The 13,795-nt window shown below is 48.6% G+C and overlaps 1 protein-coding gene across 1 annotated transcript in view; it reads right to left on the bottom strand.

Moving 5' to 3' along the window:
* SLC6A11 (solute carrier family 6 (neurotransmitter transporter), member 11) overlaps positions 1-13,795 on the bottom strand; it is a 165,492-nt gene that overhangs the window by 58,062 nt on the left and 93,635 nt on the right. Inside the window, exon 9 of the mRNA XM_008572990.1 lies at positions 8,321-8,455. Within this exon, the coding sequence (XP_008571212.1) occupies positions 8,321-8,455 (135 nt within the window). The remainder of the gene's footprint in view (positions 1-8,320; positions 8,456-13,795) is intronic.

The following is a 13,795-nucleotide window of genomic DNA, read 5'->3' as shown; positions in this document are numbered from 1 at the left end:
CCCCACCCTTCCCCCAGCTGTGGAGCCCCGATTTGCCCTGCCCAGAGCCAGTGAGATGGAGGCGAGAACCAGGACTGCTGCTGGTGCTCCTGGAGCCTTACTACAGGCCAGGCCCTGGGCTGGGCACCAGGAATGAGAACGAGAAGCCTTGGCATGCACAGTCGCCTCCCGGCCACCCTCCGCGGGAAACACCCTTACACCAGTGGACAGGTGAGATCCTCAGCCCAAAACAGGCTGGAGGGTCAACCAGTTGGTCAGTGGCAGTAGAATGACTCAAATCTCCTTCCCTCAACACCAGATTCCATGACACTGAAAACCCCTCTTTCTAAATCGCATACCCACAGCTGCACTATGTGTTACATCTCAACACAAAGCAACACAGGCTCTGTTAGAAATGGTTCTTCCGGGGCCGGCCCAGTGGCGCACTGCTATAGTGCACCGCTTGGGAGTGCGGTGGCGCTCCCGCCGAGGGTTCGGATCCCACATACAGACCGGTTCCTGCTCACTGGCTGAGCGAGGTGCGGGTGCAACACCGAGGGCTGCGATCCCGTTGCCGGTCCGGTCCGGTACGGGCGCGACACTGAGGGTTGCGATCCGTTGCCGGACACGAAAAAAGACAAAAAGGAAAAAAAAAAAGAAATGGTTCTTCCTCTGTTCTTCTCTCCTTCCTTCGTTCATTCATTTGTTCATTCAGAAAACATTTACTGAGCACTCACTGAGTTGCAGACACTGTTCCAGAGAATGGAGACATGAACAGTGAATGTGACGGCTCACATCCTAGTGGGAGGAGAACAGTGACACAAAATGAACAGTGTCTGAGCTGTTGACAAGTGCCACAGAGAAAACAAAGCCAGCAGGATAGACAAGATATGCTGAGAAAAAGTGGGGTGTGTGTGCGATTTTAAATAAGGGGGTCAGGGAGCCCTCCCTGAGACGACGATGGTTGGGTGCACAGACTGTTAGACTTTTAAAACAATTTTCTTGGCTACCACAAAGAAAGTATTTTACAGATTTGGAAAGAGAAATGGCTCCAAGGCTCCAAAGAGAGAGTGGAAGCAACTTGCTCTGCGTCCTCAGCTCCCAGGTTCCCTGGCTGAGCTCTCCTTACACCCTGTCTGGGCTTCTCTGGCTTTACTAGCTGGGGAGAGAGGAGGAGAGAGCCCTCGGAATGTGCCCACGGCCGCAGCTCAACACTTCATCAGCCTCCATGCAGAAGCCCTGCCACCCAAGCCCAGAGTGGCCAGGAGGACTCCCCACGGGGCATTTTCTCTTGTCTCAGGCTCTAGGAGCTGGGGTCCAGTCAGACACCAGGTGTCCCTTTAGAAATGTAAATGACACAGCAAATAGGCATGTCTGAGCCTCCTGTAAGCTTTAGGGAGCGAGCTGGGGCCCAGTCTGGAATTAATGGAGACCCTGAATCATGATGGAGTCCTTGGATCACAGAGATGCCACAGGGGTGAATTGGGGCTCCTTATCACTGCTGTAGGGATGTGGGAGGGCACCCTGGGGACCCTCCTCCCCCTGCTGACCTGCACAGGCCCCAAGGCTCCAGAGTCCAGGAGACCCCAAATACGTGTACAGAAAAGTAAGCTCTGACAAAAAACACTGTGATCCCTGCAGTGATCACCGGAGCCTAGGGCAGGCTGGCCCTCCAGGCCACAGGAGAGACAAGGCCACTGGGGGTCTGTCTCATGCCAGGTGCATCAGCTGCCAGCCCTCCCCTAACTTGCCCACTGGAGCTTCCCAGTAAGGCCTGGGAAGGCAAGAGAGGGAAACGGATGGTATGCGTGTAGTCACTTTTTTTTTTGGTGGCTGGTCGGTATGGGGGATCCAAATCCTTGACCTTGACATACAACGTGGTCTCTAACCAGCTGAGCTAACTGGCCAGCCCTGAATGCAGTCACTTTAAATACACTCTAATGTGTAAACAGCATGAGTCTTTCGCAGGCTTTGTCACTCAGACCATTACCAGTACCGAGTCGTCACATCTTCCTCAACAGACCTTAGGGACAGAGGGAACCTCTGACCTCGTCCTACACCACTTACCTCTTCTTCCAGGAAGGGAGGCCCAGGGAGGAGAGGCGAGACTGCACTCTCCCACCAGACTGCGCTCCTCGGAGACAAGGAGGGTCTTTCTCATTCTACATACTGAGCACTGGCATATGCAGGTCTGCAGCAAATGCTAGTGGAATGAATTAAAGAACGACATTGCTAGGCTCTGGCAATACGTTATAGCACACGTGACTGTCGAAATCCCTGCCCTCACAGAGTCCACAGACTAGGAAGGACTCCCCAGCAAGTGCTCATGTCACCCCCTGCCAGCCCTCAGTCCACCTGGACCCAGCCCACCCCCTCCCCAAGCAACTGGATGGAGCAGCCCTGGAGACCAGTGGGGCTCAGGGGCCAGAGATCTGACCGTGTCCTGGAGCTCACCGTACAGCCCAGCCCCCTGACCCCCTCGGGCTTCCCTCCCCTCTAGTCATCTCTCCTTCCTGTCTCTCCACCCACAGGAGAGGTTCTGGTAGCTACATAATCACTTATTTAGTTCCACAAAGCTGCAGGAGGCCGGACACAACAACTTCTAGATTATCCCAAAGAAACAAGGGTGTTCACACTCCCAGACCAGCCAAACAACCAGGTCCAATGCCACTTTCTGGGAACTTTTCTTTGTGGTACAATTTGAAGTGCAAATGGGAACTAAGTTGGGATCATTACTCAGAAAAAACAACCTGGACGTGCTTAAAGAACATTACCAAGAGACACAAGACTGAACCTTTCACTGACCTCCTGATAAAAATATGTCCAGCTGGCAGCTCTCCTAACCTACTCTCTCAATGGTGAGAGCTGTGCCTCAATTGTCTCTAGGGGGAACCATGTAGCTTCCTGATACATATGATATATGATATATATCTCATATATATACACATACACATATATATACATCTCATATATATAACCTCATTCCAGCAATAACAACAATGAAGTCATGATTTTCACAGGATTTATGGCCCAGGTTCCCCACTGCCCCCAATGCACATTAAAATAAACATAATTAAAAAGAAAAAAGAGGGCCGGCTCAGTGGCGCACTGCTACAGTGCTCCGCTTGGGAGCGTGGCGGCGCTCCCGCCGAGGGTTCGGATCCCACATACAGACTGGTTCCTGCTCACTGGCTGAGCGAGGTGAGGGCGCAGCACCGAGGGTTGCAATCCCGTTGCCGGTCCTGGTCCGGTATGGGCGCGACACTGAGGGTTGCGATCCGTTGCTGGACACGAAAAAAGACAAAAAGGAAAAAAAAAAAGAAAAAAGAATGTGCCTCCACCAACTGGGTCATCGCACTTGACTTTCAAGGCCATCTGATGGGGCCAGGCAGGTACAACCTGCAATCCTCATTCTAGGGAAGAGGGGACTTGGTCCCAGAAAGGTGAGGAGCCTCACTTGAGGCCACACCACCAGCAGCAGGACAGCAGGAATGGAAACCAGTGCTCTCCTGCTTCTTCATACTCTGGGATGGTCACAGGTAGGGACAGTTGGAATCGGGCCATGTGGGGGCCCAATTCCTGCAACACACTGCAGCTTCCAAAAAACACAAGCTTATATGGAATTTTGTTCTCCTTTCCCTCTCAGACAATCAGCAGTTGCTTTTCAGGGACACAGTTGCTTTTTAGGGACACACACACACAATTTCCTGGCCATCACTGATAGAGAATCAAAAAACATTATAGTGCACAAATCTGTTGATCTGGAGGTTATTAGATCTTTTGTTAAAGAAACAGAACCTTTTCTTCAAAAATAAAAACAGCTCTGGCTCTTACATTCATTCAACAAATATTTATTGAACACTTACTATGTACCAGATGCTGAGCTAGCCAGAGATGGGGATACAAAGGTGGGAAAGGCAGATACAGACCTTGCTTCCAAACTGCCTTGTCAGCGGGGCCCTCCCTGGCCACCCTGTTGAAAATCGTTGCCTTCTCCCCCAGCATTCCCTCTCCACTGCCATACTTTGTCTCTGTGATACTTGTCACCATCTAATGGATTCTATATGCTACTTTTAATCTTGTTTATTGCCTTCTTCCAACAACAGTATAAACTCACTGGGGCAGGGATCACTGCCTCAATACCTATAATGATCTCTGATACAGATTAGACACTCAGTAAATACCTGTTGGGCAAACGAATGGACATTAGACAAATAAAAATCATAATATAATGCGCACACACACATATATATCAATATTTCATCGTAAACATGATAGGTGCTTTCAAAAATAAGCATGGGGTAGTGGGGGGGAGGGGTGCATGGTGGGCAGTTGGGAAAGACTTGCCTGAGGAAGGGATGTTTAAACTGAGTCCTAAAGGATGGGTGCATGATAGTCAGGCAGGATGGGGAAGGAGGGTCTGGGGAAGAAAGAAGGATGCTTCCAGCAGAGAAAGAGCATGTGCAAAGGCCCTGGGGCAGAAATGACATGTGTTTGTGAGGCTCAGAAAGGAGGCCACATCTGAAATGAATTGAAGAGGGGGAAAAATGGTAGGGAATGCAGTAATAGGCAGCTCATGAGGACCTTGGAGGCCCCACCATCTAGATCTTATTCCAAAGACCGTGGGGAACCCCAGAAGGGATTTAAGCATAGGTGCCCATCAGATTTACATTTCAAAAAGACCACTCTGCTGCTGGGTGGGCAGTGACCTGGAGGGTCAAGGGCCATTTCTGGAAGACCAGTTAGGAGGCTACTACATTTTCCAAGTGGGAGGTGGTGGTGGCCTGGACAAGGCTAGTGGCATCAGAGGTGGGAGCAACTTGGACAGAGTAGGGGGGTCAAAGCCCATCAGCCCCTGCTCACATGCCTCTGAGGGTGCTCCAGTGCAGGGGTCAGCAACCTTTTTTTCTAAAAAGGGCCAAATAGTAAATATTGAGGTTTTTCAGGTATGTGGGGAAGAGTCAAGACAGCAGGCCTGATGTTGCAGGGTTGCTTGCCCAGTTGGCTCTCAGCTGGTATATGGGAACTTGGCTTCTAAGATGTTCCCTGTGGCACGAAGTGATATGGTTGTTTTGTATGTCTGAGACACTGAGTTCCATTTAGACTACCTGCCTAGGTCATCTGTACAAGCAATGTGATTTATGGTCAACACCTGCTTATCCTCCAACAGTCTGGAATTCTGAGGGTGTGATTGATCATGCAGGCAGAGAATACCTGCGCAGTCAATAAAATACCCCCATTAAAAACCTGATCTCTGAGTTGTGAGCAGGCTTCTCTGGGCAGAAAAACTGCGCATGTGCTGCTTCATTTTGATGCTGGAGGAAGGCGCACATTGTGCATGCCCCTCCTGGCAAGAAGAGGGAGAGAATGTGAGAAGCCTATGCATGGAGTCCTCCGGACTCCATGGTGATGAATTTTTTTCTCCTGCTAATGATAGAAATAAACCATAACCATGAGTACAACTGCTTCTGAGTCCTGCAAGTCCTTACAGTGAATCACCAAATGTGTGGGTGGTCTGATACAGGAGTTCATACGGTTTCTGTCTCAGCTACTCAACTCTGCCTTCGTAGCGCTGAGCAGCCTTAGATAATACACAAACATGTAGTATACAAGTGTTGCAATAAAACTTTATTTTATTTTATTTTATTTTATTTTTGTCTTTTGTCTTTTTCCGTGTCCGGCAACGGATCGCAACCCTCAGTGTTGCCCCCGTACCGGACTGGGGACCGGCAACGGGACCGCAACCCTCGGTGTTGCTCCTGCACCTCGCTCAGCCAGTGAGCGGGAACTGGTCTGTATGTGGGATCCGAACCCTCGGGCGGGAGCGCCGCCGCACTTCCCAAGCGGCGCACTTATCCAGTGTGCCACTGGGCCGGCCCGCAATAAAACTTTATTTATAAAATATACACGGTGGTTGGCTGGTTAGCTCACTTGGGAGAATGGTGCTAACACCAAGGTCAAGGATTCGGATCTCTATACTGGCCAGCTGCCAAAAAAATACCCCCCAAAACAGAAAAAAATATACATGGTATATTCAGGGCTCTCTGAATCCACCGGAAAACCACTGATTGAATTCAACCTTTTCACATTGATTGAATTTAACCCTTTCACATTGTCGGTGGAAAAACTGAGCCCAGGAGGGGAAAGAAAGAACTTGTCCAAGGTTGCTCAGGATCAGTGGCAGAACCAGAAGAACTCACATCCGAACTCCAAGCCCAATGTGGTCTCTACTATTCCAAATGGCTGCTCTATAGAACAGTCTTGCAGATAAGTACTGGCCTGGGAGCCAAGGCACAAAAGGAAGGAAATGGAAGGAAACTGGGATGATTAGGGCAGAAGACCTGAATGGTGAACTGCCTGGCCTCACCTCTGTTCTGTGTGAGTGTGTAAGTGTGTGTGTGTGAGTATGTGTATGGGTATGTGAGAGAGAGAGAGAGAGAGAGTGAGAGAGAGAGAGAGTGTGTGTGTGTGTGTGTGTGTGTGTGTGTGTAGGGCTCTAACATCCTAGATGCCAACCAGATTTTCCCAAACATTTTTGATCATTAGAATCACCTCTGAAGCTTCTTAATAAAACAGATGCCCAGGGGCCATCTCAGGCCCAGTGAAACTGAACCTCCAGGAGTAGGGCCTGGAATGCATGTTTCTAACAAGTTCCAAGGCATTCTGATGATCAGCCAGGTGTGAAAACTCTGGATGATGCTCAGGACCTCTTGACTGACTACTTTGAGGACCAGGAAAAAGAAGCCCACGAGCAGAGGAGAGAATGGGAAATCTGTCCTGGAACAAGGCAAAATGTACGGACCTAAAAAAAATACTCAGACCAATGATTTTGGGAATATGTTTTCCAAAACAGCTTCTCAAGCTGAGCCCTTGCCATCAGAGGTCAGAGTTGGCAAGGCTGACAGTCAGGAGCTAATTTCCTTCTTCCTAGGGATTCTGCCTACAATTCAGGATGCAAGGCAGGTGCTCGGTGGAGCTCTGAGCCTCAGGCCCTGCAAGGCATGGCAAACTGGACAAAAATGAGCACACTTTCCACTCCACTGTCCATGTCACTCACCATAATAAGGTGTACCTGAGTACACTAATCAGTGTTCTACAAACATTTTCACCCAAGCTCCCCTACCAGGGGATGGCTGCAAGCCACAGACTACACACTTAAATTTCTTGCAAGCCTCATGTCCTGTTTGGAGATCATGTGTGGATTCACGTGATCTATCTATGTTTGTTTTAATAGAAAAATGGGTGCCTCCTCACCCACTCAGATGTCTTTGAGTGAGTTGTTTCATACAATGGAATTACCTGGGGACCTTTAAAATATACTAATACCTCGGGGCCGGCCCGTGGCTCACTCGGGAGAGTGCGGTGCTGATAACACCAAGGCCCTGGGTTCGGATCCCGTATAGGGATGGCCGGTTAGCTCGCTGGCTCAGCGCGGTGCAAGGGTTAAGATCCCCTTACCGGTCATCTTTAAAAAAAAAAAAAAAAAAGATACTAATACCTGGACAGCCCTCAGAGAATTTATTTTAATTTGTCTGGATTGGGTTCTGGGAACTGGGATTTTCAAAAGCTCCCCAGGAGCTTCTAACAGGTAGTGGAGGTTGAGAATCACTGGACTCATAGGATGTCCTGTTTTTATGTCTTGTTTAATGTACTCCCAGGCATACCACCATGTACCAACTTACAGAATTGAGCAGTAATTGTTTAGTCCTAAACAATTACTGCTCACTATTCAGAACTACCAACACTTACCAAAGACAACTAATCGGTTAGCCAGGGTCTCTACTTCTTTTCTTTCTGTGAGCTACCCCCAACAAAGAAAATCAGTCGCCAGCAAAGACTCAGCATCTCTCACTGAGATACACCACTGCAGAGATCTATGATCTTGGGCAAGAAAAAATTTTTCTTATTTTCACTAACAGAAATTTACCATATGCTTCAATTATGGAGGCAGGCAACAAACCACAGTCCGACTAGCAGTAGAATTCTCAGGTATTTTCAAATCATGGCATAGCTATCTTGAAATATTATTTACACCCATGGCTGCTTTGAAATCATGGTTATTATCAGATCTGTTGCTGGACTTGCTATTTAATGTACCAATAAAGAAGTGCATATATTACCAGGTCATGAATTTCCCTGTTTTAAATGTTTCACTAACTGTGTTTCAATATATTTCATTTCCTATGAGTTTAATTTATGCATTTAAATTACTCTGAGAAGGAGCCCACAGGCTTCCTACTGTTCAACCAGCCGTTGAGCCTTGGTGGCTGGCAGCAGGGGCTCTGCAGAAGGCTTCCCAGTGGTGGCAGGTGATGCTGTGCTTTGAACAAGCAACTCTTACCTGTGGGTCAGAGAGCCGGGAGAGGTCGGGGTACAGGTAGAACTTGATGCCCTCGGAGGCCCCAGGCAACGTGACCCCTCGGATCAGCAGGATAAGAAGCATGATGTAGGGGAATGTTGCGGTGACGTATACAACCTGCCCAGGAGAGGAAAGAAAAGAATCAAGAAGCAGCGACAGCAACTGGCTTATTTCACTTGGCGTAACATCCTCAAGGTTCACCCTTTGTCACATATTGTAAAATGTCTTCCTTTTCCAAGGCTGACTAGTATTCCATTGCATATACAGACCACATTTTCTTTATCCATTCACCTGCATAAGCCAGTCAAATACAGAAAGACAAGCTGATCATGATCCTCTAAATGCATTTCATAATTCACCATTAGGCAAAGACCCATATTTTTTTTTTTTTTGTCTTTTTCCGTGTCCGGCAACGGATCGCAACCCTCAGTGTTGCCCCCGTACCGGACCGGGACCGGCAACGGGATTGCAACCCTTGGTGTCGCTCCCGTGCCTCGCTCAGCCAGTGAGCAGGAACCGGTCTGTATGTGGGATCCGAACCCTCGGCGGGAGCGCCGCTGCGCTTCCCAAGCGGCGCACTATAGCAGTGCGCCACCGGGCCGGCCCCAAAGACCCATATTTTTGAAAAACATGGTCTTAATGAAAATCAAGTGCTCATAGCCAAAGATAGGATAGTATGAAATAGTGACAGGAAAGACAGGAGAGAGGAGGGGAGGGAAGAAAACTGTATAAGACAGGAAAGGGGGATGGACGGTTAGCTCAGCTGGTTAGAGCACGGTGTTATAACACCAAGGTCAAGGGTTCAGATACCCATAAAGGCAAACCACCAAAAAAAAAAAAAAGGAGACAGAAGAAAGAAAAAGACAGGAAAAACCAAGCATTTGCCTGTACTCCTGGAAGCATTTGGGCTTGCTATGTTTAGAGGCAGGTGATTAGACACAGTGAACTTGAGAGACCTTTCTGGTGGATTCCATGTAAGAATCCAGACAGTGAGAGACACACAAACCATCCCTGAGCTTCCTCACACCAGAGCTGCTAGAAGGAACTGGTGATGCCCTCACAGACGACAGGAGCTCCTGTGTTGGGGCTGCATGCAGGCGCTGGCCACGCCCCTACTTGAGGTCCTTGCAGGACTCGGTGTCCTGCCAGCACTGATCTTTTCTCCTTTGTCGCACTCTCTTCCAATCACTTGGTTCTGTCCTCCCCGTGGGGCCTGCCTGCTCCATCTGTTTAGATCAGCAACTTGTCAACATTTGGGAACCAGGGACACTTCTGAGAATCTGACAACAGCTATGAACCTTCCCCCCAAATATACATAGAAAGAGATACATGTGCAAGCTTGTTTGATGGTTCAGAGATCCAGATTCCCCAGATAAAGAACCTGTGCTCTCAGGCCTCTAGCTGTAGTTGAGCTGCTCACCCCTGCTAGAGCCAGGGTTCCTCTGACCAGTGGTTAAGTCCTTCAGTCCATTCATTCATTCATGTATTCATCTACTTGCTTATCTACCTACTCACTCACTCACGCACCAAAAAAACTCCTATGCATTAAGCACTGGGCTAGGCTCTGAAACGTACAAATAAGAAAGAATCATGGGGGCCGGCCCCGTGGCGCACTCAGGAGAGTGCGACGCTGGGAGCGCAGCAGCGCTCCCGCCGCGGGTTCGGATCCTATATAGGGATGGCTGGTGCGCTCACTGGCTGAGCGCGGTGCGGGTGACACCAAGCCGAGGGTTGCGATCCCCTTACCGGTCACAAAAATAAAAAGAAAGAATCATGGGATGGGAACTTCTGCTTCAAGAGGCTTCCAGCTGGTAGGAAAGACAGACGTGTAGACATGTAGATGATGCTTCAGGTAATCGGGAGGAGGGCAAGGGACAGTGGAGCACAGAGATGGAACAGCTCCCCACAGGGGCAGTTGGGGAGGGCTTCTCCAAGGAGGTGGCTCAGGTGGTATCCTGTAAAGGATGACTACGAGTTTAGGACACGGAAGATGGGAATGGAAGGAAGAAGGCAATGAACAAAATTCCTATGTGATAACAACAGTGGCTACATTATCCAGCACTTCCTCACAACAGGCATTCCTTCCTTGGGTAGGCAAATTTATCCTCTTTGCACATATGAGAAAGGTTAGAGAGGTCGCTCATAACTTGCCCAGGTTGCCCAGCTAATGAATGGTGACCACATGTGGGATTCACAGTGAGGTCTGCTTGATTAGAAAGTCACACGTCCAACCGTCAGGCTACATACCTAACCCTCATGGCAACCACGCAAATGCCCATGTTAGTTTCCCCATTTTAGAGATGAGACTCTCAGAGAGGTTAAGTCATTTGGGTAGTAAATGACAAAGCAGAGGTTTGGATCCAGTCTTCAGAAATAAAAATTAGAACCAGAGGGGAGTGGTGACAGTGGGTCCTATGGACACAACCTGGAAGGTTGGGTTATTTTACCCAGACACTGTCTCCCATCTGCAATGATGACACTATCACAAGCCCACTCACAGCCCCCACCCCACCAATTCTGCATCCCTGCTTCCAAACCAACCATCGATTCAATTGACACATCGTAATCAATATAAACGATCTCTTGCTGTCATACACAATGTAAACCAGAAAAGATGCACGAAAGTCAAATATATAACAAGACACCAGCAATAGCTGTTAATAATAATAAAAATGAGGCCAGTAAGCAATAAGGGTTGATGGTTCCCACCCAGGAACTAATGGTGTTATAAAAACTCCAGTTTCACTTAGCTTTGTACGTATCATCTATGATAGATCTTCAGGATTTCATATAAATTCTTGATTCTTTTCCTTCAAAGTGAACCCCCCAGCCCACCAGCTTAAGTCTATGAAAAGTCGGGTTGAGGCTAACCATTTGTTGCTTTCATTTAATAATTGCCACTTTTGTCTCTGTGGTATGGCAGAAGATTAATTATCCAGAATGTCCAAGAGTCTATCTGTTCCAGACTTATGATATTTCTTTTTTTTTTTTTTTTTTCCTTTTTTTGTCTTTTTTCGTGGCCGGCAACGGATCGCAACCCTCAGTGTCGCGCCCGTACCGGACTGGGACCAGCAACGGGATTGCAACCCTCAGTGTTGCTCCCGCACCTCGCTCAGCCAGTGAGCGGCCGGTCTGTATGTGGGATCCGAACCCTCGGCGGGAGCGCCGCCGCACTTCCCAAGCGGCGCACTATAGCAGTGCGCCACCGGGCCGGCCCAGACTTATGATATTTCTTGAACTTAGCTATCTTAACCCCCAATGCTCACAAAATTTAAGGAAAAGAGTATCACCACGTAAAATACAAGAACAACTGAAATCACAGAAGTTTGTCCTTCACCCGTGAGACCACTTTGATGTGATTAAACTTGCTGCCTGTGTCCTGCCTGGTCTCTATTGAGTGGACTGGGCCACTGGGGTACCATTAATGGGGTCACTTACAACCTGGCTAAATGTTCCCTCGCTGTGCCCAGGTACACACATAGCAGACTCTCCTCAGTTACTCCAATGGCATGATTTACTAGGTGGCTGAGGATTATTTTGAAGCAATTCTGTTATTTAGAATCCTAAATCGATGCTCTGCTTCTACATTGCATTTAGGAGAACTACACTACCACCACTGGTATCCACACCTTCATTTTTACATTCGTTTTAGAAAACTACGAGGGAAATAAAATATTCAAATGAATTGCCCAAAGACCACAGCACAGACAGGACATCAGGCTGCCAAAATGAAACCACTGACTGGCAGGCATTAGCCTAGAAAAATTCATTTGTAAGTTGCAGTTTGAGAGCCTCGAGTCAGGGTACAAAAGGTGGCTTAGGGGCATCATTACGTAACACGCACCAAGTGGAAAGTGGTATGAAAGTTGAAAATGCAACACTGAGGAAAGCCTGAATCTGTCACTGGTCTGAGCCCCCTAAAAGCCCTTCCTAGCCTGTTTCTACCGTTGCCACACCAGACACTTGGATATCATCTTTGATCTTTCCTGAGAACAGCTGTAGCCTGTCAAAATCCTACATATCTTGTGATCAAGAGATTGCCCATAAATGACATGCAAGATGCCACTCATCCCTCCTGTGCTCCTGGCAGACATCACTAATTGATCACAGCACTCTTTGCAGCTGAACCTGGACGAAACCTCAGAATCCTCCACACGGTACTCCAGGCAGCCCCTGTAATCAGTCGGGATGAGACACATCCGTCTGCTACCCTTGATCAAGACCATGTTTCATCTATCCATTCTCAGAGTCTCGTGCAGGTCAACAGAATTGTAAGACCCAGGTCTCATCCTCAAGGAAAGAACTGCTGAACATTCACATGCATGCACGAGCTCCTGGGGTCATGACACCACACAAGCAGGTCACACAAGAAAAGGAGGCTGCAGAGACAGGGTCAGAAAGTGGTTTCTGAGAAGGGATTCCCTTATCTGGTCTGTGAAAGTGGGTTGGAACTGGGTCTCCAAGCATAACACAGGAATAGAAGAGGCTGAGTCAGGCAGGGAAGATGTGGAACTAGCCAAGGATGTGGAAATGGGCAGAAAATATTGTCCCCTGGGACATCTAGGAGCCTCCAGGTTGTCACCCAGGTGCTCAAGCTGGAGTTAGGCTCATCTCTTTCATCGGCTTTCCCCACAGTCATTCAGTGATCACGTCCTGCCACCTTGATCTCCAAATGCATTCTGAAATTGTACCCATCTTCCTCCTCCCATCACCGGCCCTGCATCGACTTTCTTCTTGGTCACTGACAGCCCCACACTGTCCACGCTGCAACCCCAGATTCAAAAATACCAACCTGGCATATTTCTTGCCTGTTCCTCTGAGTCTAATCTCCCCAGCCTCACATAGAAGGTTGTGGGATAGAGTGAAAGGGTTGGGCTTTGAGTCAGGTAACCCTGGCTCCGCCAGGCTGGCTGCGTGACTTGGCCTCTCCTCACCCTTCCCCAACTACCAGGTTCCTCCTCGCTGTTGGGGAACATGCCAGGATTCCTCAGGCCTCCTGGCCTTTTCTCAGCCTCCCTTTGCCCACAGTGTCACCCCCATCTCCTTGCCCACCCAAGGTGTCCACCCCATGTGTGTCTGAATCTCTGCAAGGCTGAGGACTCCTCAAAGTCAGGACTCTGCTCTCCAGCTGAGAAGTCATTGTCCTATCTATCTTATAGGCCAGGAAGCCGAGGCTCACAGGGGTTGATATGAGATTTCTGGCTCTCTACTGGAGCCACCCTCTTACTCTATAAGCCATACCATCTGCCCAGATGTGGCTGACATGATGAATTATTATGTCCTCCCTGAATCCCATCCCCCAGTCATCGCCCCACACCTCCCAGCACCTGTGCTCCATCAGCTGTCTTCTTGCCTCACAGGTTTAAGGTTTCTAAAATATAGGGGATTTTGTCTGTTATTTTCCCTGCGATGTCCACGGTGTCCGGAACAGCATACAGTATATAAGACAGTATCAAA

The sequence above is a fragment of the Galeopterus variegatus genome, unplaced genomic scaffold (assembly GCF_000696425.1).
Source record: "Galeopterus variegatus unplaced genomic scaffold, G_variegatus-3.0.2 Scaffold862, whole genome shotgun sequence".
NCBI lineage: Eukaryota > Metazoa > Chordata > Mammalia > Dermoptera > Cynocephalidae > Galeopterus > Galeopterus variegatus.
Note: the sequence above shows the minus strand (reverse complement) of the source record. Positions and strands in the feature narration are given on the sequence as shown.